The sequence below is a fragment of the Bos mutus genome, chromosome 4 (assembly GCF_027580195.1).
Source record: "Bos mutus isolate GX-2022 chromosome 4, NWIPB_WYAK_1.1, whole genome shotgun sequence".
Lineage (NCBI taxonomy): Eukaryota > Metazoa > Chordata > Mammalia > Artiodactyla > Bovidae > Bos > Bos mutus.
Genome location: NC_091620.1, coordinates 36,669,401 through 36,692,035, shown reverse-complemented (window position 1 = coordinate 36,692,035; position 22,635 = coordinate 36,669,401). Strand labels below are relative to the sequence as shown.

Sequence of the window (22,635 nt, the reverse complement as noted above, 5' to 3'; positions counted from 1 at the left end):
AGACTGAATCTTTACTTGATTTTATTGGCAGGCAGATTCTTTACTGCTGAGCTGCCTTTCCAAAATACTGGAGTGCAGAGTGAGGTGTATGCTGCCCACAGTGGTCTCACTGACTAGTGAAATCTTGTTAGATTTTAGTTCTAGAATTCTAATGTGCTGCTGAAGTGAGAAATCATTTGCTGTTGACTTTGGAGAAGGTATGGCATTAATTTGGGCTTCCTAGGTGGTACTAGTGGTTAAGAACCTGCCTGCAAATATAGGAGATGTAAGAGACGTGGGTTAAATCCCTCGGTCGGGAAGATCCCCTGGAGGAGGGCATGGCAACCCACTTCAGTATTCTTGCCTGAAGAATCCCCATAGACAGAGGAGGCTGGCTGGCTACAGTCCATAGGGTCACACAGTCGAACACGACTGGAGCGACTTAACCCGCACGCACGCACGCATGGCCTTATTTTAACTTGAGAGGCACAGGTACGTGGCCCCGCAGTGCTGTGATATAGCGCTTGTGTTAAGATGGATGGAGTCTTGTGGCCTGAATTTTCCTCATTGGACCATTACTTGTCACACCAGCTACAAGCAGGCATTCTTTGCCTGAATCAAGTGGGCTGATTTCTCAGTGCAGACCAGAATTTGAATCAGGGATCAATCTCATCCCCTGGCTCTGTTCCCAAGACAGTTCTGCATGTCTCCCATGCCATCTCCCACTGAATTAAACCCTGTTTGTTTGTGTGTGATGTTTCTTAGACAAGGAAAGGGCCTCCTGTCCCACCTCTTCCTAAAGTCACCCCAACGAAGGAGCTACAGCAGGAGAACATCATCAGTTTCTTCGAGGACAACTTTGTTCCTGAAATCAGTGTGACCACACCTTCCCAGGTGAGCACCTGGAACAGAGCTGGGATGTCCATGGATGCTCCATGGCAGAGGGACTCTCAGGGCTCAGCTCTGGAGAAGGTGGCAGATGTGAGAGCCAATGGTGAAATTTAGTTGTTATTCAGGTTTGCTTTAATTACCTGATGTATCTGAAGGATTCTCAAGTGACAGATGTACAGTATTTGAAAAGACTTCTTCTTTCCATTTTTAGGAGCTATGCATCATTACTATAGAAAGTTGGAAAATACTAAAAAGTGTAAAGTGAAGAATTTTAATAAGCTCTTAAATCATAGCGCTCTGACATAGCCACTGGTGCATTTAGGTTTGTGTGCTGTGTGTGTTTAGTCGCTCAGTTGTGTCTGACTCTGTGCAACTCCATGGATTGTAACCTTGCCAGGCTCCCCTGTCCATAGGATCCTCCAGGCAAGAATACTGGAGTGGGTTGCCATGCCCCACTCCAGGGGATCTTCTCAACCCAGGGATCGAACCCAGGTCTCCCTCATTGCAGGTGAATTCTTTACCATTTGAGCCACCAGAGGTTTATTTTGTTTTAATTTTTTCTAAGTATATGTCAAATTTTGCAGCACAAAATTCAGATTGTATTGTTGCATATTCCTGACTTTTCTGTTTAATCTTATTGAGCATTTTTTTTCATGTTATAATATTGTCTTTTACAAAAAAATCAAAGTTTGACCAGAATATTTTATCAGATGAATGTAACCAACCCCTGATGGTGGTCACACTTCCACTTTTTTGTTACTTTATCAGCACCTTGGTGATATCAATATATATTAATACAGAAGTGTTAAATGTTAGTTACTCAGTTGTGTCTGACTCTGCAACTCCATGGACTGTAGCCCACCAGGCTCCTCTGTCCATAGAATTCTCCAGGCAAGAATACTGGAGTGGGGTGCAGTTTCTTTCTCCAGGGGATCTTCCTGACCTAGGGATCAAACCCAGGTCTCCTGCATTGCAGGCAAATTCTTTACTCTCTGAGCCACCAGGGAATCCCTGGTGTATATTAATACATATTTGCACCTTTTATTATTTTTTCATATTGCTTCTTAGTAGAGAATAGGAAAATAAAATTCAGAGAGGTGAATATTAGGTCTTTTGACCTTTACTAGGTGTAAATGGATCCATTTACATGACTTGGCAAAGGAAACCACCTGTGTTCCCCCTAGTTTCAAAGACACCTGGATGTGTGTACCCATTTATAGCTACCCTCGATGTTATACCTACACCTGTCCCAGCTTGGTTGTCCTTTGCCTCAAGGATAATCTTGACTTAGTTGTTCCTCATGTCATCAAAGCCATCTCTTTGTTAAGAGTGAATGTCCCCAGAGATCATGCCAATACCATTTCCTCCTGGTATTCTCACAGTCAGAAATAATTTTAACATTTTGCAAGGGGTGCAAACATAACATTGTAATTCCTGAGTACACAAATAACAGCTCTATGTCCAACATCCCAGTTACAATTGCATCCTATCAATAACAGAAATCATGTACTAAAAACAGGGGTTCAGAAAATAAAAACTTAAAAGTAGTGCAGTGGTACGCCATAATGTCTCGTCTCTCTCTAGAGGGTGTTCATGGATCAGTGCAATGCCATTTGCTATTGTTTTCATTCTCCTGTTGTTTGTAGGAGATTTGAATTTGGTAAGCTATTAGGGCTTGAAATGTGATTTAGTAGCTCCTTTGAGGGGAGAAGGCAATGGCAGCCCACTCCAGTACTCTTGCCTGAAGAATCCCAGGGACGGGGGAGCCTTGTGGGCTGCCGTCTGTGGGGTCGCCCAGAGTCAGACACGACTGAAGTGACTTAGCAGCAGCAGCAGCAACTCCTTTGAGGAAAGGGAATTGCATGTTTATCAGTGCATGGACCAGTAATATCTGTGGATACACAGATGCCACCAGGGTAGTGGTTTTAGAGCCAAATAATCTTACCCAGCATCCACCGTGGCCCTGGCACCAAACTGGAGCAGTTTTCACGTCCAAGTTGTTCTGTGCCTTTGTACTTCTAACAGCTTGTTCTGTTTTTAGCTTCATTAGTTTTAAAGTGAGAGTGTTTTAGAGTGATAAGACCCTTACTGAAGTTGCTGTCACCTGGACCCCTCAAGAGCACCCTCTCAATTCCATCTCCAATAAAGAATATGGTCACCCAGAAGCCGTGTGTGCTTAGCTAAGGACATCTCCATGTAGCAGCCAAGGCCACTGAAGTAGAGAAAATGTAACAAGAAGACTAGTTCTGAAGTAAAGATGGGGTTCAAAGATGTTCTTTCTTTGACAGTGTTTTTTTTATTTGCAGTTTGCTGGCTTACATAAGGGTCCTTCACAGTGGGGGGAAGAAAAAGAATCAAAGCACTTTAAAAAAATACAGATGCCAGAAGAGGTGCCTAAGTCCTTCTAAGAGGGTTAACTTTGGCTGGTGCTGTTGAGTGAGAGAGATTGATGAGCAAAATCAAGAGTTAGGGGAGAGGGTGAGGAGGCACTTGTCAAACCTGAAATGTCTCCAGCTGTGGCTGCTGCAGTGACAATCAGCTGATAGCGGCCCCATCCTTGCCCCAGCTTGGCTAGCCTGTGTTCAGGCTCCCAGGCTGTTGGAATGGAAAGGAAAGGCATCCCCCCACTAGCACCTTTTCTAACTTACTGGCTGGGTCAAGTCCACCAGTGTGCCAGGGGACTGTGAAGGAAGTAACCCCCAGAGACATTATGGGGGTGCACTTCGGGGGATTTGTCTTGATATATATTGTTTTCTTTTAATCTGGGGAGGAGGCAGAAAAGGGTTTCTATCTTTTTTTTCTGGATCTAAGTGCCAACATGGCTATAGCAGGTGAACCCCAGTGTATTTGATGGGGTAAAATGATGGAAATGAGTCGAAGCATTTCCATTGACTCAGTGGCTGTGAGTCTTACGTCACCATGTTAAGAGCAAGGGTAAAGCAAGGATTTATATTTTAGTCTGCTTGCTCCCTTATTGAAGGATATAATCTAGCTTTATTTAATTTTATTTATTTTTTCTTTATAAAAGTATATTTGATTTACAGTGTTGTATTAATTTCTGGTGTATAGCAAAGTGATTCATGTGTGTGTGTGTGTGTGTGTGTGTGTGTGTGTTAGTCGCTTAGTTGTGTCCAACTGTACGCGATCCCAAGGACCTTAGCCTACCAGGCTCCTCCATCCATGGGATTTCCCAGGCAAGACTACTCGAGTGGGTTACCATTTCCTTTACATACATATATTTAATATATATATATAGTATATATATTCCTTCATATATATACTATATATATTTATATATATGTTTTATTTTAATATTTTTAAATGTTTAATAAGTCATTTTAGATTTAACAAATAGGTTTGCGTCCTCAGTTTGCTATTTTTATCATTTGCTTAATGGGGAGGAAAAGCATTTGTATGAATCCCACCCAGAAGTTCAAGATGTAATGAATGAAACATCCCTTGTCTCTAATGGATGTATTTCGTACACCCTGCTTCATCAGAGTGATAATTCTCTCTTGAGTGTGTCCTGGGGTTGGAAACAGAAATCCATCAGGTCTACAGAGCCCTCTAATGGCCTAAACCTTAACTGTAGCATGTGGATTCTGGAAATATGTATATTTCCTAAAATCTTCCCTGGAAATAGCCATATTTATGTACAGGGACTTGCCTGCTTGTCTAGACCACAAGGCTGATTTTGGTTTTTTGGTTCTGTGTTTACAGAAATGGACCTGCCACAGGACATACCCACCTCTCCCTATTTTTAACTCCTAGTGACTTAAGTTAAAAAAGACATCCTTTGTGTGTGTGTGTGTGTGAGTCTGCGCACACCTGCATTATTCTTTGAAAACAGCATTTTCCATCTAGTCCCCTGAGATCCCCTTGGTCATTGGAGGCTTGGAGGGCTGCATCTCCTTTTGCTTTTTCACAGTGAAAAAGCAAAAATGTTCAGGCTCTGAGAACTTCCGTGACAAAATCCCTATTTACTTTCTTTAAATCAGAGTTTCTCAAGTAATCTCTCATTCTCCCCCAACCAGATACTCTAAGGAAGTGGATATTTGGTAAACATTTTTAAAAGGAAGATTGAAAAGGTATTATGTCCCTTGAAACCAAATTGTGGCAAAAAAAAATATGATTTTAACAGGAAATCAAGACCAAAATAACACAATCATGTATATACATATATATATGTGTGTGTGTGTAAACATATATGTGTATATAAGCACACACACATGTGTGTGTGTGCTTCCCTGGTGGCTCAGTCATTAAAGAATCCACCTGCAATGCAGGAGACCCGGTTCTATCCCTGTGTTGGGAAGATCCCCTGGAGAAGGACATAGCAACCCACTCCAGTATTCTTGCTGGAGAATCCCCATGGACAGAGGAGCCTGGCAGGCTACAGTTCATGTGGTCACAAAGAGTTGGACACGACTGAGCATCTAAGCACAGCACAGCACATATATATGTATATACATGATTGTGTTTTTTGGTCTTGATCGCCTGTTAAACTGTTAAAAAGTTTTTAACTGCTTTTTATACAGGTGGTCAGGGGGCTCTCCATATAAACAGTCTGAGTCACATGACATGAGCATACCAGCAGCATCCTGGTGGCCAGTCTCATGGGATCCCCTGAGTGAAATGACATGCTGGCCAGCAGGAACAGTCTGCTCACCAGCCACCTTCTTGGAAGCAGGACTGGCCACCAAGTTTCAAGACAATCTGGTGGTTTATGAGTCCCAGATTCCTGGGGCATTTGGTGGACCCTCCCTGTGGAGTTAGGGTGGGACAGTGCTCCAAAGAGGAAAGACGGGGGCCATGCCCATGCAGATCCTAGCCCAGGGGTGTTCTGCTCTGATGGCACTGCTGGTTCCCACCACCAGTGTGTGCATGCATACTCGGTCACTTCAGTTGTGTCCATCTCTTTGTGACCCTATGGACTGTAGCCCAGGAGGGTCCTCTGTCCACGGGATTCCACAGGCAAGAATACTGGATGGGTTACCATGCCCTCCTCCAGGAGATCTTCCCAACCCAAGGATAGAATCCGAGTCTCCTGCATCTCCTGCACTGCAGGTGTATTCTTTACCACTGAGCCACAGGGGAAGCCCCACCCCCCACATACACAACCAGAGAATGACCTAAAAAATTTCAAGGAAGGTGCTCAGAAGTGCAGGGACCCCTTAAGAGGCAGGGCTAGGGGAGCAGGGTTCCTTCTTGCTTATTTTCCTGTCAATTCGCAGTGAGGAAGAAAAGATGGCTTGTTTGAGGATTTTTTTCACAGCAGATACCCCAACTATTTGGCCTAAATCTATTCTCAGCGTATTTTGTCTCTTTGATATAGCTTTCCCATTTACATATCCAGAAGGATTATCTTCTGAACATTCTAGCTTATTCCTCCAAGCCCTCCTGTCACCCTGCTGTGCTAAAAAGCAAGACATCAGCACAGCCTTTAAGTTGTGTGACTGTTGGGATCAAGTCAGTGCTATGTATTTATTTATTTACGTAAGGCTGCATCTTACATTTTAAGTTCATGAAATCTTCCTATCTTGCCTAGTAAATCAAATCAAAATAAAATTTTCGGCTTGCAAAATACATTCACAAGATGGCTCTTTTTCACCTGTTCTGATGGGGCCAGCCTGAAATTATTTACATGTGCGCCACTCACTTCCTGGGTATCTGTAACCTGCTTTTAAATACCACGCTGGCTATTCAGTTCAATATAGCAAATTTCTGGACCAGCTGCTTCTTCTTTCAGTGGCTATTTATTTCAAAGTAAACACATTAACATTCTTTGAGGACAAGGAATGAATAAGATGAAAATTGGAGGAAAAAATTGGTGCCTTTCAACACCAGAGTCAGTCAGTATGGGTTGAAATTTATTTCTTTACATATGGCGGTACAGTAGTTGAAGAATCTAGCTTTATTCTACTTAATTGCCTTTGTACCTTTGTGGAAAATGAGTTGTCCATCTGTGTATGGTTCTGTTTCTGGGCTCTGTGGTTTTCCTTTGATCCTTTTACCTACCTTTGTGCTAGGACCGCACTATCTTGATGACTGCCTCTTTATACTGTCTTGAAACCAGAGAGGGTTAGTCCTTCAACTTTGTTATTCTTTTTCAGAATTGTTGTGGCTATTCTAGGTTCTTTGAGTTTCCATATGAATTTTAGAGTCACTTTGTAAGTTTCTACAAACTTCCAGGACAATGGATTTGATTTCTAGGGCAGTTGTAATAAAGCACCACAAATTGGGTGGCTTAAAACAACAGGCATTTATTCTCTTGCAGTTCTGAGGCTAGAAGTCCAAGATCAGAGTGTCAGCAGAGCCATATTCCCTCTGAAGGCACTAGGGGAGGGTTCTTAAATGCCTGTCAATTTCTGATGGTTGCTGGAAATCCTTGGTGTTCCTTGGTGTGTAGACCCAGCATCCCACTCTCTGCCTGTCATCACACTGCATTTTCCCTGTGTGTCTCTGTACTCTGTGTCTTCACATGGCGTTGTCCTTGTGTCTGAGTATCCAAAATTTCCTCCTCTTATACGGACGCCAGTCATTGAATTAAGGCCCATCCTAATCCAGTGTGACCTTATATTAATTTCATCACATCTGCAAAGACCCTGTTGCCAAATAAGGTCACATTCAGAGGTTCCTGATGGATGTGAATTTTACAGGGGACTAAGAGGGCATGATATTCAACCCAGTACAAATGATTGGTTATTGCATTGATTCTATAGATCAATTTGGGGAGCACTAAAGTCTTAATATTCGTTGGAAGGACTGATGCTGAAGCTCCAATACTTTGGCCATTACAAAAGACCCTGATGCTGGGAAAGATTGAGGGCAGGAAGAAAAGGGGGTGACAGAGGATGAGATGGTTGGATAGCTTCACAAACTCAATGGACATGAATTTGAGCAAGCTCCAGGGGATCATGAAGGACAGGGGAACCTACCGTGCTATAGTTCATGGGTTTGCAGAGAGCTGGACATGACTTAGGGAGTGACCAACAACAATGACATCTTAATAATATTGAATTGTCTGACCTATAAATACAGTATATGTGTATATATATATATATAACTTTTTATGAAGATCTCTATTTTTGCCATGATTTGTTATGTTTAGTGTACAGGCATTTCACATCATTTGTTGTGTTTATCCCTAAGTATTTCATGCTTTTAGTGCTACTATACATAGTATTTTAAAATGTTCAGTTTCTGGGTTTTTATACTATTAAATATAAATATAACTGATTTTTATGTGTTGACGCTAACATGCAAAGTGTTGCTTTCAATCTTGTTAAACTCAGTATTAGAGCCTTAGCCTTTTTGTAGAGTTCATTGGATTATCTATATAGGCGATCATATCTTATGTGAATAAAGATAGTATTAGTTCTTCCTTCATAGTCTGCATGCTTTTTAATGTGAATTAGGTAAAATTGGGTCATAGTGTTGCCTTTATCTTCTATAACCTTATTTAATTTCTGTTTGTTCTACTATTGAAAGTTCCTCTGCAAAATTAAACATATTTCTATTTCATTTTGTTGTTTTCTTGGCTCTGGTTTCTTAAATTTTGAAACTGTAATTGAATGCACAAATGTTTAGGAATTGGCTTCTTTTTATTTCAGGAAATGACCTTCTTTATCCCTGCTTATACTCTTTGATTTGAAATCTACTTTGTTTGTTGTTAAATGTAACTATTCCAGCTTTCTTTTTGTTAGGTTAGTGTGTTTGTCTTTTTCTCTCCTTTTACTTTTAATCTATTTGTGTGTACATATTTGAAGTTAGTTTCCTGTAGACAGTGTCTAGTTGTCTTGATTTTTTAAATTCAGTCTGACAGTCTCTGTCTTTCATTATATTATTTAGAGCATTTTCATTCAAGGTGATTGTTCATATGGTGAAGTAAAATCTAGCACCTTGATCATTTTTTGTCCTGTTTTAGTCCTTCTTCTTCATTTATCTGCCTTATTTTGAATTAATTTATCATTTTTATTATTCTCATTTCTTTTTTTTTATTAGCTATACTTAACTGTTTTGTTATTTTAATGGTTGCTTTAGAACATAAATAACTTGTAACAGTCTACCCTCAAACAGTAGTATTCTATTTAGGGTATGGTATAAAAACCTTACAATAGTATATTTATATTTCTTCCTTTCTGATTTTTGTGCTATTTTGTCATCGAGTTTACTTTTTAATGTGAAGTAATTTCACATTACTTTGTTATTATTTTTGTTTAAGCAATCAATTACTTTTTAAGAAGATTTAAATAATAGCCGAAGTCATATATACTTGCCCACGTATTCCTATTCCTGATCCTCTTCATTTCTTTAAGTGGATCTGTATTTCTATCTGGTATCATTTCTTCTGCCTAAAAAATGTTCTTTCACGCAAATTCTAATACAGATCTGATGGTGATAAATTCTTTCTGCTTTTGCATGCCTGAAAAAAACTCTCCATCTCATTTTTGTGTTTTAAAAATATTTTCAAGAGGCACAAAATTCTAGCTTCTTCCTCTTAGTACTTCAAAGATATTGATTCACTATCTTTTTGCTTTCAGTATTTCTGATGATAAATCTACTATTACTTTTATGTCATTCCTTGTAACTAACATGTCTTTTTTTCTGGCCACTTTTAAGAATTTCTCTTTAACTCTAGTGTTGAGAGATTAGTTATGATGGGCTCAGATCTACTCCATGTGTGTCTCATCCTCTTTGGCCGGTGGCTGGACAAAGCTTGTACTTTTCATGAATGGCAGGAATCTGAGAAAAGGAAGTCAACCATTCAAGTACATTTCAATCCTTTGCTTGCATTATGTTCACTAACATCCCTTGGCCAAAACATGACACACGGTCACCCCCAAGTCACAGGATAAGGAAGTAAACTCCATCTATCGTGAGGTCAAGGCAAAGCTCGGCATAAGGATTATGCTCACATTGTACACCTATACTGGAAGAAGTCCAGTACCTTAATTGTAAACTTCAGCTGTCCCCAGCAAAAGCTGCCTCATGAAGTATAGCACAGAAGATTATTATCGTTGGTAGTGTTTCCCTTGGGTGTCTTCCCTCTCTGTGGTCTCCACACCTAGTCTCCTTTCTTAGATGCACATTCCAGGTCACCTCTTTCAGACTTTCAGTGGTAAAACAGTAGTTGACATCAAGCTCCCAGAAAGCTTTAAGAATGTTGGGACCTCATCAGATCGACTCCAGTGGTGATGCAGGTGTAAGGAATAAGAAAAGATTAATTCTCTTCTGTTATGTTAGGGGAAATTACATGTCACTGTTTTGACACGTAGTGACAGCACTGTGAGTACCTCAGTGCTCTTTTATAAAGGGATAATGCATAAACAGGCAACCCTTTTCCCACTCTTTTTGTAGCTCTATTAAATTACTATTTGATATGAGTGCCTTAAGGGATAACTCTCAAGATGAAGTAAGCAAAACCAAATAGATATCAAGCCCAAAGTAGCCAGTTACACCTTTTGAAGGCAGCCAAACTGGTATAGTGGATATTTAATGACAATAATTTTACACAGATCAACATTGTTACTAATAGCAGTTACTAATAGCAGGCTTCCATTTCCATTTTGAATATTTTCAGAATACTATGTTTAGTGTATTTGTTGTATTTATTGTTCATGGTAATCTTTTCTAGATATTATACTCTCATTTTGTGCATGAAGAGATGGAGGCTCAAAGAAGCTGAATTAACTGCCCAGCAAATGTAGCAAGTGGCAAAATTGGGGTGCAAACCCAGATTTATTTCAAAGTCAAAGCATATCTCAGTTTAGTATAATGTTTTTTTTTTTTTTTTAACCCTTGATCTCTAAATTCCCATTTAAGCTTCCTTAAGGGGCTCTTCCTCAGGCACTGATGGACATATTTGTGTGGCTCAATTTTTATGGAGAACTTGCAGATATCAGGGGTCCCTAAGATGTGGAAACGGGTCTCTGCAGCAGCCTGGAATAGCATTGGCGTCAAAGGACGGTGGAAAACCTGGTACAGCCTGTTCTACTCATCCCTGAATGGGAAAATGATGCCATCTGGTCCTTGATTTTTTTTAAGGATTAGCAGTGCCCATCGGAGAAGGCGATGGCACCCCACTCCAGTACTCTTGCCTGGAAAATCCCATGGACGGAGGAGCCTGGTAGGCTGCAGTCCATGGAGTCACTAAGAGTCGGACACGACTGAGCGACTTCACTTTCACTTTTCACTTTCACGCATTGGAGAAGGAAATGACAACCCACTCCAGTGTTCTTGCCTGGAGAATCAGTCCCATGGACGGGTAGCCTGGTGGGCTGCCGTCTCTGGGGTCGCACAGAGTTGGACGACTGAAGTGACTTAGCAGCAGCAGCGGTGCCCATAAAATGTGCTTTGGGGGAAGATAGTAAAGTAATTCTTTAAAGACAACAAAGTACATTAACACAAGTTATTGCTCAGATGTATCAAGTTCATAGAGCAGTGCCTAGAGCATTCTAAGTGTAATGTGTGTTTGCAAAATCATAAAAATATAATTTGTACCAATATACAATTGATGAAAAAAAAACTGCAAATTTTTAATAGGGGCTGAGGGAATCAATTGACAGTTTTATTGTTATAATTATTAAAGAAAGAGGGATCTCAGAAGAACATTATCTGTGTTAATTTTAAAAGTATATATGAAGAATAACTGTGCTACTGAATAGATAACTCAAGACAATATGCAGGATGTATAAGCAGATTTCCTCCTACAGTGAGTATGGATATCCTAAAAAAAAAAGTATTATCTGTAATGCCCTTAAGGTTTTCATACATTTCTAAATTTCTAAGTTTTATATCTATGATCAACATTAATTAAAACAACTCCTGTTTCTTAAATTTTTTTCTCCATACATCTCTATTCTTATATAATACTATATCCATTGTTGTTATCTTTCAATTTCTAGGCAACAGATGGTCTATATTAGGCTTATATCAAATAACAAACACATGTACCTCGAATCATGTGGAAACTGACCTCAGTTCTCCCACTGTGGTATAGTTTATGAGGGCTGACCATCCCTGTGTAGCCCAAGCCCGAGTTAGACCAACTTCAAGCCCATGCTATATCCTGATCTCACAATAAATGTGTATTGGTGGGTATAGTAGTGAACATAGGTACCTTCTATAATAAATGAACTAACATTAGTTCAGTATTATATATTTTTTGCTATTATTATAGCAAGACTTTCATTCTCTCTTTGGCTTGCTTTCTTTCTAATCTAAGAATGTTATTGGTGTAGGAGCTCATTTTTCAGTGGATACTGGGGCGTATGTTTTTCTCTCTTTCATTCCCTCATGAATGCAGTTGAGACAAACAATATTATGGATGAAGAATGGATGATATGATAACTGAATCCAGGGATGGGGGAGAGGCAGGTGGGATGAGGTCACTATAGATATTGACACCTTCCTTTTTAAAAATTTTTTTAAAAATTTTATTTTATTTTTAAACTTTACAATATTGTATTGGTTTTGCCAAATATCAAAATGAATCCGCCACAGAGGATGCTAATAGATGGAGAAATATACCATGTTCATGGATTGGAAGAATCAGTATAGTGAAAATTAGTATACTACCCAAAGCAATTTATAGATTCAATGCAATCCCTATCAAGCTACCAACGGTATTCTTCACAGAGCTAGAACAAATAATTTCACAATTTGTATGGAAATACGAAAAACCTCGAATAGCCAAAGCTATCTTGAGAAAGAAGAATGGAACTGGAGGAATCAACCTACCTGACTTCAGGCTCTACTACAAAGCCACAGTCATCAAGACAGTATGGTACTGGCACAAAGACAGAAATATAGATCAATGGAACAAAATAGAAAGCCCAGAGATAAATCCACGCACATATGGACACCTTATCTTTGACAAAGGAGGCAAGAATATACAATGGATTAAAGACAATCTCTTTAACAAGTGGTGCTGGGAAAACTGGTCAACCACTTGTAAAAGAATGAAACTAGAGCACTTTCTAACACCATATACAAAAATAAATTCAAAATGGATTAAAGATCTAACGTAAGACCAGAAAATATAAAACTCCTAGAGGAGAACATAGGCAAAACATTCTCTGACATACATCACAGCAGGATCCTTTATGACCCACCTCCCAGAATATTGGAAATAAAAGACACCTTCCTTTTTAAATCTTAGCTTCCCAGGGGGCATCACAGCAGTGAAATGATGTGATTACATCATTTCCAAGTCTTAGATCATTTTATTTACTTGGTTCTCTGTAAATTTTGACTTGAGTTTTATGAGCTGGCAGAGAAGGAGATTCCTTGGATCTTGCTGGCTTTAGGATACATTTCTCAAAAATTCTATTTGTTGCCTGAACTTGGAACTAAACAAAGAATAAGGATTGGAGCCTGGGCAATGTACCTGAGCAACTTGGCCAGGGTTGGCTATTTCCGCCTCTCATCATATAAAACTCTGGGAGCCCGTGGATGAGCCAACTAAATGGTAAATTATCAAAGCATGCTTTGGGAATATCAAATAAATTCGAGGATTATGCATGGATTAGGTCATGAAATCTGATCAGATTCAAGCTCATACATACTTTATTTTATTTCAACAGAATGAAATCCCTGAGGTGAAGAAAGAAGAGACCTTGCTGGATCTGGACTTTGATCCTTTCAAGCCTGATGTGACCCCTGCAGGTTCTGCTGGAGTGACCCACTCACCCATGTCACAGGTATCAAGTGGATTTTTTGATGGTTGGGGCTGATAATTTATAACCTTTAGTAAAGCTCAGTAAGGCATTTCCCTGATCCCTCTCCCTTTCACATGACTATTTCTTTTCACCTGACAAACATATCCTAATGGGAAGGAAGGATAGAGAGAGGACATGATCGATGTCAATTATTCTCAACCTCCCCTACTGTTAGCTTTCTCTACCCACAGAGTTGGGATAACACACATTCCAGTTTGCAGGAATCATCCATCTCAGAGTTACCCATAGTTCCACATTTGTACTCTGAAGTGTCCAGGCTTGGATTATACATTCTATGACTTCCCTAAGTAAGACTCTTCCTCTTGGCTTGGGGTTTAATCTTCTTACTGTTTTCTCTACTGTTTTTCCTCATACTTTGTAAATTAAGTCATTTGGCCATCACCATGAGATTTTGTCCAAACAGGAATCTTCTTCAGTCTTGATAGTTCTGAACTTGATGCTGATACTCATGATGCCTATGTGGTCTTTGTTTTTAATTTATTTATTTTAATTGGAGTATAATTGCTTTACAAAATTATGTTAGTTTCTGCTGTACAACAATGTGAATCACTATACATATACAAAAATCCCCTTCCTCTTTAGCCTCCCCTCCATGCCCACCCCACATCCCACCAGTCTAGGCCATCACAGAGCACCAATCTGAGCTCCCTGTGCTATACAGCAGCTTCCCACTAGCTGTCTGTTTTACCAATGGCAGTGTATACATGTCAATGCTGCGCTCAATTGGTCCCACTCTCTGATGTTTACACGATCTTGATGATAACTTGATGCAGAGTTAGCCTTGCTTATCCATGCTTACCCATGTCCACAACTTCCTCACTCTCAACATTCTTCCCATTTCAGTAGTTATTATGATCATAATGTCTGTCAGGGGGATACTGGTAAAGTAAAAGTAAAGTGAAGTCACTCAGTCGTGTCTGACTCTTTGTGACCCCATGGATTGCAGCCTACCAGGCTCTTCCATCCATGGGATTTTCCAGGCAAGAATACTGGAGCGGTTTGCTATTTCTTTCTCCAGGGGATCTTCCCAACTCAGGGATCAAACCCAGGTCTCCCACATTGTAAGCAGACGCTTTACTGTCTGAGCCACCAGGGAAGGTCCAGAGGGATACTGGTAGTGGGTGCTGAAATGACCTGTGGGTAATTTATCTGGAATATAGTTACTTTACAGTCGTCTATGCTAATGGAAGGAAGTTAACTCAAAATATTTGCTACCCAGAAATTGTTTATGTCAGTATTTTTGATGTGGTTGGGGCCTCACATTTGAGTCTGGGAAAATCCAAGGATGCTAGAATATAACTTCAGATTAATTAATCAAAGTGTAGTGCAAAACTCAACTTAGATATTGAGACCCAATTCAACTTCTTGGTCTTGAGGCCTACTTGATACCTGATGGTAAATCACTGGGACACAGACAGCTAACTGTGACCTCCAGTAAATAAAGCATCTCTCTAATCCACACTTTGTTCAGAATGTGATCGGATTTATGCAAGCCTCCATGTTGTGATATTAAAGCAATAAAAATCTGAGATGTCAGTAAAGCAGGCGATTGAGTAGATTAGATGCTGGTCTGAAAGGTATTTAGCAAAAAAAAAAAATGGGTTTCTTAGATGAATGTTTTAGGAAGTTTTATTAAAATTCCCTTTTAGGATATTCATGACATGCCTTAGAATATTCAGTTCAGTTCAGTTGCTCAGTCGTGTCTGACTCTTTGTAACCCCATGGACTGCAGCACACAAGGCCTCCCTGTTCATCACCAACTCCCGGAGCTTGCTCAAACTCATGTCCATCGAGTCAGTGATGCCATCCAACCATCTCATCCTCTGTCGTCCCCATCTCCTCCTGCCTTCAATCTTTCCCAGCATCAGGGTCTTTTCCAGTGAGTCAGTTCTTCACATCAGTTGGCCAAAGTATTGGAGTTTCAGCTATAGCATCAGTCCTTCCAATGAATTTTCAGGACTGATTTCCTTTAGGAGTGACTGGTTTCATCTCCTTGCAGACCAAGGGACTCTCAAGAGTCTTCTCCAACACCACAGTTCAAAAGCATCAATTCTTCAGTGCTCAGCTTTCTTTATAGTCCAACTCTCACATCCATGCATGACTACTGGAAAAAGCATAGCTTTGACTAGATGGACCTTTGTTGGCAAAGTAATGTCTCTGCTTTTTAATATGCTGTCTAGGTTGGTCATAGCTTTTCTTTCAAGAATATTAAAGGCTGCAAAAAGTCCTGCACTTGTAATTAGCCTCTAATTAAAATACATAAATTAAAAAAAACTATTTAGATTTGTTTAAATTAGTTTCTCAAATTTGTTTGACCTCAGAAATGTGTTCCAATGAAACGTTCTTAGCATTCATGGGAGTGGTCCCTAAAACTCACTTTGGGAAATGCTAATGTGGTCATTGTCAGCAAGTTTGAGGGTTCTATCTTGTTGATCAAGCAAGGTAGAACGTGAATGTACGTATCATTCAGAATATCTCCTTGGCAGAGCTTTCTCATTGGATAGACAGCCAGCAGAATTCAAGGGACTTCTGCCTTCTCCAACATTCACTATGTTAGTGGCAGGAGGAAAGTTTCCACAGTGGATGCTGTGATGATCAGGGGATGAGATGCCATACCATTTCAAGCTGCAAGTTTGACTCAAGAGAGGAATCTCTTTTCTATCAAGTCATGGTTAAATGAATTCATGAATCACAGAATTTAAGACTAAGAGATTTTTTTTCAGAATTAAACAACAAAAAATGACCTGGGTTAAATATTCAGAGGTCTTAGTCTCTGGCAGAAATTCATTACTGCCATCAGGGCAAGCTGTATGTGCCCTTCTGCTCTTCCCTCGGGTCAGGTGATAAACTGCTCTGGCTTCCCAGTGGCCGTAATTGAGTCACCTCACTGCAGCATTGACCTGTGATCCAACTCTAGTCACATAGCTCATCCTTGGTGAAGAAGAAAAGTCTTAGGCTGGGATGACAAAAATCACAGAGCTGTTAGATTTTGCTACCTTCTGTCTCCTTGACTCAACGTGATATCCCTTCCCCATCGCCTGATCCTGTGTTTTAAATTGCTGTTCTTTCTGCTCACAGAGCACCTCACCCTGTGATCTCTGCAGTGTCCACATGAGTTAACATGTCCTTTCATGATCGTAAGGAGTGATAAACATGACGTTTCACATTGCTGCCTTCCTTCAGAGAAAATGCCTGTGCTTTCTGCATTAAGCAGAGATGAGTAGGAGCTTTTAGGAGCTGTGATTCTTAAAGGGCTGTGAAGCAAGAAAACATAAACCATCTAGAAAACCAGAAAATGCATGTAGGGTGCAGAAGGACTCTGTGTACCAGTAACTGGCTTTCAGTTGTCATGTCATTCTACAAGTGAGTGCTAATCGAGAGACTGACCAGGCTGCCTAGAGCTGCAGGGGAGGGGGACATTAGAGGAGGCCCAGACCAGCCTGAGGGGGTTTTCAGTTGGAACCACAGGGCCTGTCTTCTGTAGTACAGAACCCTGTAATCCCATCTGGAAACTGTCATATTTTTCAGATGAAAGTGTCAGGCTCTCTAATTTTCTGTGCACATTTAGAGATTCAAAACAAGAAAACCAACATGGATGTAGTCTAGTCACAAAGGCATGAACAGAAAACGATGTGGCTTTAGCAGTAATTCTCGGTCACGAAGGAATTAAGAAAGAGAGGTCTCCTCCACTGTTTACACACAGTGGAAGTCCTTTCAACCATTTGGATTTATTCCCCAGGATCAATAAGTTTCATAATTAAAATGCCAGGAATAAGTGTAATTCAGCCACATGTCTTAGGGGGCACTCTGCTAATTTGCATGATGGCCAATTAATTGAGCTGTGTGTTGTCTGATTCAACATATTGAAGAATTGCTTTTCTGGAGGTCATTTACCATCAAACAGGTCATCCTCTTTAATTTGATAGGGGAGTGGGGTAGAATAAATAGCATTTTGAAGTGACTAGGATCTGCATTTCCTCAAAGAAGTGATAAACTCTAATATCTGGACACCTTGTTTACTTCACTTTAATTGTGTGTGTATGTGTGTGTGTATTAATGTAAGTCCATTCATCATACTTTGGATATAGATTTCACTCACAGAGTGAAAAACAGATTGACACATGTGGATATTTTCAATAATCTACATTAAATATAAGAATGTAAAATTTAAAATTTGGTTCTGTTATACTTGCACATTTCAACTCCCAATACCACATATGACTAGTGGCTGCCATATTGGACAGCATGGACATGGAACATTTTGTCACCAAAGAAAATTATATTGGGCAGTGCTGTACTAAACGTTTCTAAAATGTTTATGATTCTGTTTCAAGAACTTATATCACCTCCGTATTTTTTACATGCTTGAGGTTTATCTGCTGATGGTTTTTTTTTTGTTTGTTTGTTTGTTTGCTTTCAGACATTGCCCTGGGACCTATGGACGGTAAGAGAACTCTTATTTTAATGTATCTGGATGGCTAGATATTGGGAACCTTGTTATATTTTATCTATTATGGAAAGAAGACCCAGACATTTTTGATGACAATCATCAGCTCCCTGATGATTTCTAAGCATTTATCTGCACCCAGAAACAGTGGCGAGGAAAAGAGTAAATACCAGACTCTTGGGTGAGCAAGAATTCAGTGTTGTGCCCCTTCATGCATCTTCTTTGATTATCGGTGGCCAGAGGAAATGTTGTAGTAAAGGGCATATATATTTGTTACTGCTTATAGAATACATGAAAAGTATGGATGAGAAAATGTAAATGACAAGCTATTCCACACAGGGAACCATTAAAACTTAAAAAAATTTTTTTTGCCATGAGGCATGTAAGATCCTAGTTCCCAGACCAGGGATTGAACCTGAATCCCTTGCAGTGGAAGCGAGGAGTCTTAACCACTGGACAAACAGGGGAGTCCCCAGGGAACGCTTTTTTTTCATTATTATTTTCACTGAAGCTTAGTCACAGAGGATTTGAGCTTTAGAGCCAGACATCCCTGGATGTGAGTCTACACTGCAGTTACTATAACAACATGACTTTCAGCAAGTTCTGAAACTCTTGAAGCCTCAGTTTTTTCTCATCTGTAAAATAAGGGTTATGACACCTACCTCAGAGAATTGTGTGAGGATTAAAGGAGATAATATTTGTAGAGTATTTAGCTCAGTATCTGTCATGTATTGATACAAAGTCTATATTACTGCTGATGTTATTTATTCAGCTAATCTGATGTGCAAGGGTGAACATTTCCAAAATTGAGAATTGAGACTAAAGCACAGTTTGGTGGTGGCAACATCTGTGAAATTAAGAAAATAACTGCACCCATATGAAGCCCCATTTCTCTTGCGTTTGGGCCCTTTTCTCCCCTGTCTTAGAAGAGCCCTGGGTCACGTGATCTTAAGAGCTCAACTTGAGTTTAATGTTTTCTTCTCTTTTAATGAGACAGCAACAAGAAAGTTGGGTAGATCTAACTATTCATGAGCCTGGTCTTCTGAAGTGACATTGCTCCTTTCTTCCCTTAAAACAGAAAGATGACTATTCCCTTCCCTTCCTCAGGAGATTGAAGCATCATGGAAGGCTCTCAAGAAAAGGGCTAAAAAATTTCTGCATGAAAACATCTTTTATAGGGAGGTGGTTTTACTTGGATATTCACAAAAAGGGCTGACATTCAGAACATTGGGATTCTATAACCATAAAATGTTTTTGTTGATTTTAGAAAGTGACAGGGGCTAGCTTCATGTTTCAATTGTGTAGTCTTCACAATAGTGAAACAAAACTCATTTCTATTGCAAAACAAATTGCAAAACTTAATCTTAAACCAGTAAAAGTCAAAGTCTTCAACGGTATGTTGATTTTGGTCAGTGTGAGATTTTAATGTGCTAGGAAATTTTCTTTTCTTGTCTTATGATCATGCATATGCTTATTTATTATTATTTTTTTACTCATATAGACAAGCACTGATTTGGTACAGCCGGTAGGTAAATATCCAGAAAATTCTGGATTTTTTTTCATATTTAATATACATTGTATACAGAGTGTATTATCTTAGAATGAGCTTTCATTTCTCATGGCATTGCTAGTCACAGACGTAATATTATACAATTTAATTTACATACTCTGTAGCTTTATTTAACTGGTGCTACTCTATTGAAGACTTTTGTGTTTCTCATCAAATCTTACCATGATCTATTTCATCTTATGTTTTTTTTTTTTTTTTTTTCTTTGCTCTTCTGCATACTCTAAAGACTGATTCTTCAAAAAGTCTTTCCCTGTGTAACCTGATTATGGAGGAAACTCCAGACAGTGGGTTGACCGAAGAAATTCAAAGATCTCAGATTGATTTAGGTGCAATTATTTGGGGCCCCGATGGTAGTACAGACAGTGTCAGCCAGAAAATGACCCAAGATGGGTCACAGGAAGACTCTGCATGTCTCTCTGAAGCAGAACAGGACCTGGGATTGTCCACTGGAATGTTTCCTTCTGCTGATTGGCACACTGTAGCTGGGCAGGGTGAAAATGTCCTGTGGCCAGCCCCTCTATGTGGAGATGAACAACTGCCCCCAAACCCCATGCCTGGGGCTGCTTGTATGGAGATGGAGCATCCTTATGATTTACCTGACTCAGAGATACCAGCCATGGAAACTAGTGGCCTGGTCAAAGAAAGTCAAGAAGATATTAAAAAGTCAGAAGAAGAGGAAGAAAACCAGAAGACTGAAGATTCTATCTGGGCAGGTGTGGAGACATATGAAAAGGTAGAGGCTGGAACTATTGGTGTCAAGGACCTAGAAGGGACAGAGGAATTTGAAGAGAGAACATGTGAAAGTACAGGAAATGGAGTAGTAGATCTTTTTAAGACACTAGGAAAGCAAGACCAGGAGACCTTAAAAATCAATGAAGAGGAAACTAGGAAATATCTAAGTGCTGAGTGTGAAGAAAGCATAAAGACTGATGAAAAGTATCTTGAGAAAACTGACATATTAGAAAAAGACATGAAAAATGTAGATCAAGCAGATGAGTTTAGTGACAGAGCCCAAGGGCTAGATGAAGGGAATCAAGTAGTAATAAGTAATTGTGAAATTATAGAGAGTTCTGAAGCTAACGGTGCCAGTCATACAGATATTTTGATTCTGCCTCCCCAGGCTGACTCTGTGTCTAATACTGAAGATGCCAGCCCAGAGGGATGGTTCTTAGCTGAAAAAGACGAAGATAAAAAATTAATAGGCCCTCCTAGCCATAATATAATGTATCACTTAGCACAGGGGAGTACAGATGCTAAAGAGATTCAGTGTGGGGCTGTGTTACATGCGTTTGGAGCTGACAGGGATGGAAATCAGGCTATTGTTTTATCAGTAACACACAAAGCAGCAACTCAGTCTAGGACAGATCTTAATTCTGCTCTGGGAACTGATGCAAACAGAAGAGACTGGTGTTTGTGTAAGACAGAGGATTCATTAATAGAGGGACCTGAAAGTACAGGGACTAGGAACTGTAGCCAAACCATTAACTTGCCAAGAATTGCAAAACCAGGGCCTTGGGGAACAGATCCAGGTCAAATCCGACAGCCAAGCTTGGATTCAGCAGGGAATAATGTAGAAATAGTAGAATTCTCTGGTATACCAGATGGCCAAGCAAGTGGATTTGCCAGTTGTCTTGATTCTATTAACCACTGGTCTACCAGAGGCATAGAAGGCTTAGATAATTGCAGGGAATGCTTAGATACAGTTGGAAGCAAGAAAGGGCTGGAGGTGGATTTACTAGCAGATGTAGGTGGGAAACAAGTCATTGGTAGCTGCTGGGAAGAAAGCCAAGAGATAGCTATACCATTGGTTCTGGGAGCCTCCCAGAATGCTAGCACCGAGAGTTCTGCTAGTCCCCAAGACAATGACACCAACAACTCAGATTTATCTGAAGATGAAATTGCTAACCAGAGATATGGATTGTTGTACCAAGAAATAGAGGCTGATAAAGAAGAGGTACTTACCCCAGTATGTAGTATAGACTAGCCAAAGACTTCTGTAGGCTCTGTTTTTCCTAATGTTCCTCACCTACTTCATCATCCATCTATGTCTTCTCCAAGGTCTCCCTCATCTCCTTAACAGATTGTCATGTGCCTCTTGAAATCTGTGCAAACCAAACACAAATAGGTTGACAAAAAAAAAAAAACAGACAAAAAAGACAACCAAAATGACAACAGAAAAAGCAGAATGATTGTGTTGGGAATTGATGAGAGTCTATTTTACCATCCCATTTATTGTGTTTATTCTTTCTACTTTCAGTTTTATTGTTCAAGCATTAAGATATATAGAAAAAACAGACTAATTTACTGTTCCCAAAGTGGTTACACCCCAATAAAAGCACATGAAATGTTTCTACCAAGGTCCATTGAAACTATAAAATCTCATAATAGCTGTTCATTAAAGTGATGTATTTAGAGAAAAGTACTGGATGTGCTTCTAGAGTCTATCAATGGCTAAAAAAAGAACTATTTAAACCCTCATGGCTCTTGTATGGAATCATGTTCTCATTATCAGGAAAGTAGGCTTTGGTTAGCCACATACCAGCAATAATTATAAAACTAATGTTTCCCTTTTTTGTCAACCTATTTAAAATAATACAGTATGGCCTTTTCCATTTCCTAAGCATTTGAATGCACAGCGACCTTTTGTATTATTTTAAAATTTGTGGTGGTCTTCAGTTTCCCAATTGTCTAATAGACATTTATCAATCCTACAGAAGTAATGAAAAAAATAACATACTCTGATTTCCATTTCTGTTTAGGCTTCTGGAGGTTCATTTAATGGATTCACCCAGGTAAGAAATTGACTTACTGGTAAAATTCATCAGTTGAGAACGTTGCAAATTTTAAAAATATGGAACCTCTGGTCACTGGAATAGCATAATGTTAAAAAATAAAAGAAAAAATGAAAAAAAATTAATATGTCAATATAAAATTTGACCCCACTTCTTGTGAACTTAGTAATGGAAATAGTAATAGTAGTAAGGTTGCAGGGTTGTTGTGAAGGT

General features: G+C 39.6%; 1 protein-coding gene across 1 annotated transcript in view; it reads left to right on the top strand.

Annotated features, from left to right (window-relative positions):
* Window positions 1–22,635, top strand: part of AMPH (amphiphysin) — a 216,549-nt gene that overhangs the window by 150,865 nt on the left and 43,049 nt on the right. The window contains exons 11-15 of the mRNA XM_070369336.1: window positions 745–873; window positions 13,458–13,574; window positions 18,034–18,057; window positions 19,562–19,585; window positions 22,390–22,422. Coding sequence (XP_070225437.1) covers window positions 745–873; window positions 13,458–13,574; window positions 18,034–18,057; window positions 19,562–19,585; window positions 22,390–22,422 — 327 coding nt within the window. The remainder of the gene's footprint in view (window positions 1–744; window positions 874–13,457; window positions 13,575–18,033; window positions 18,058–19,561; window positions 19,586–22,389; window positions 22,423–22,635) is intronic.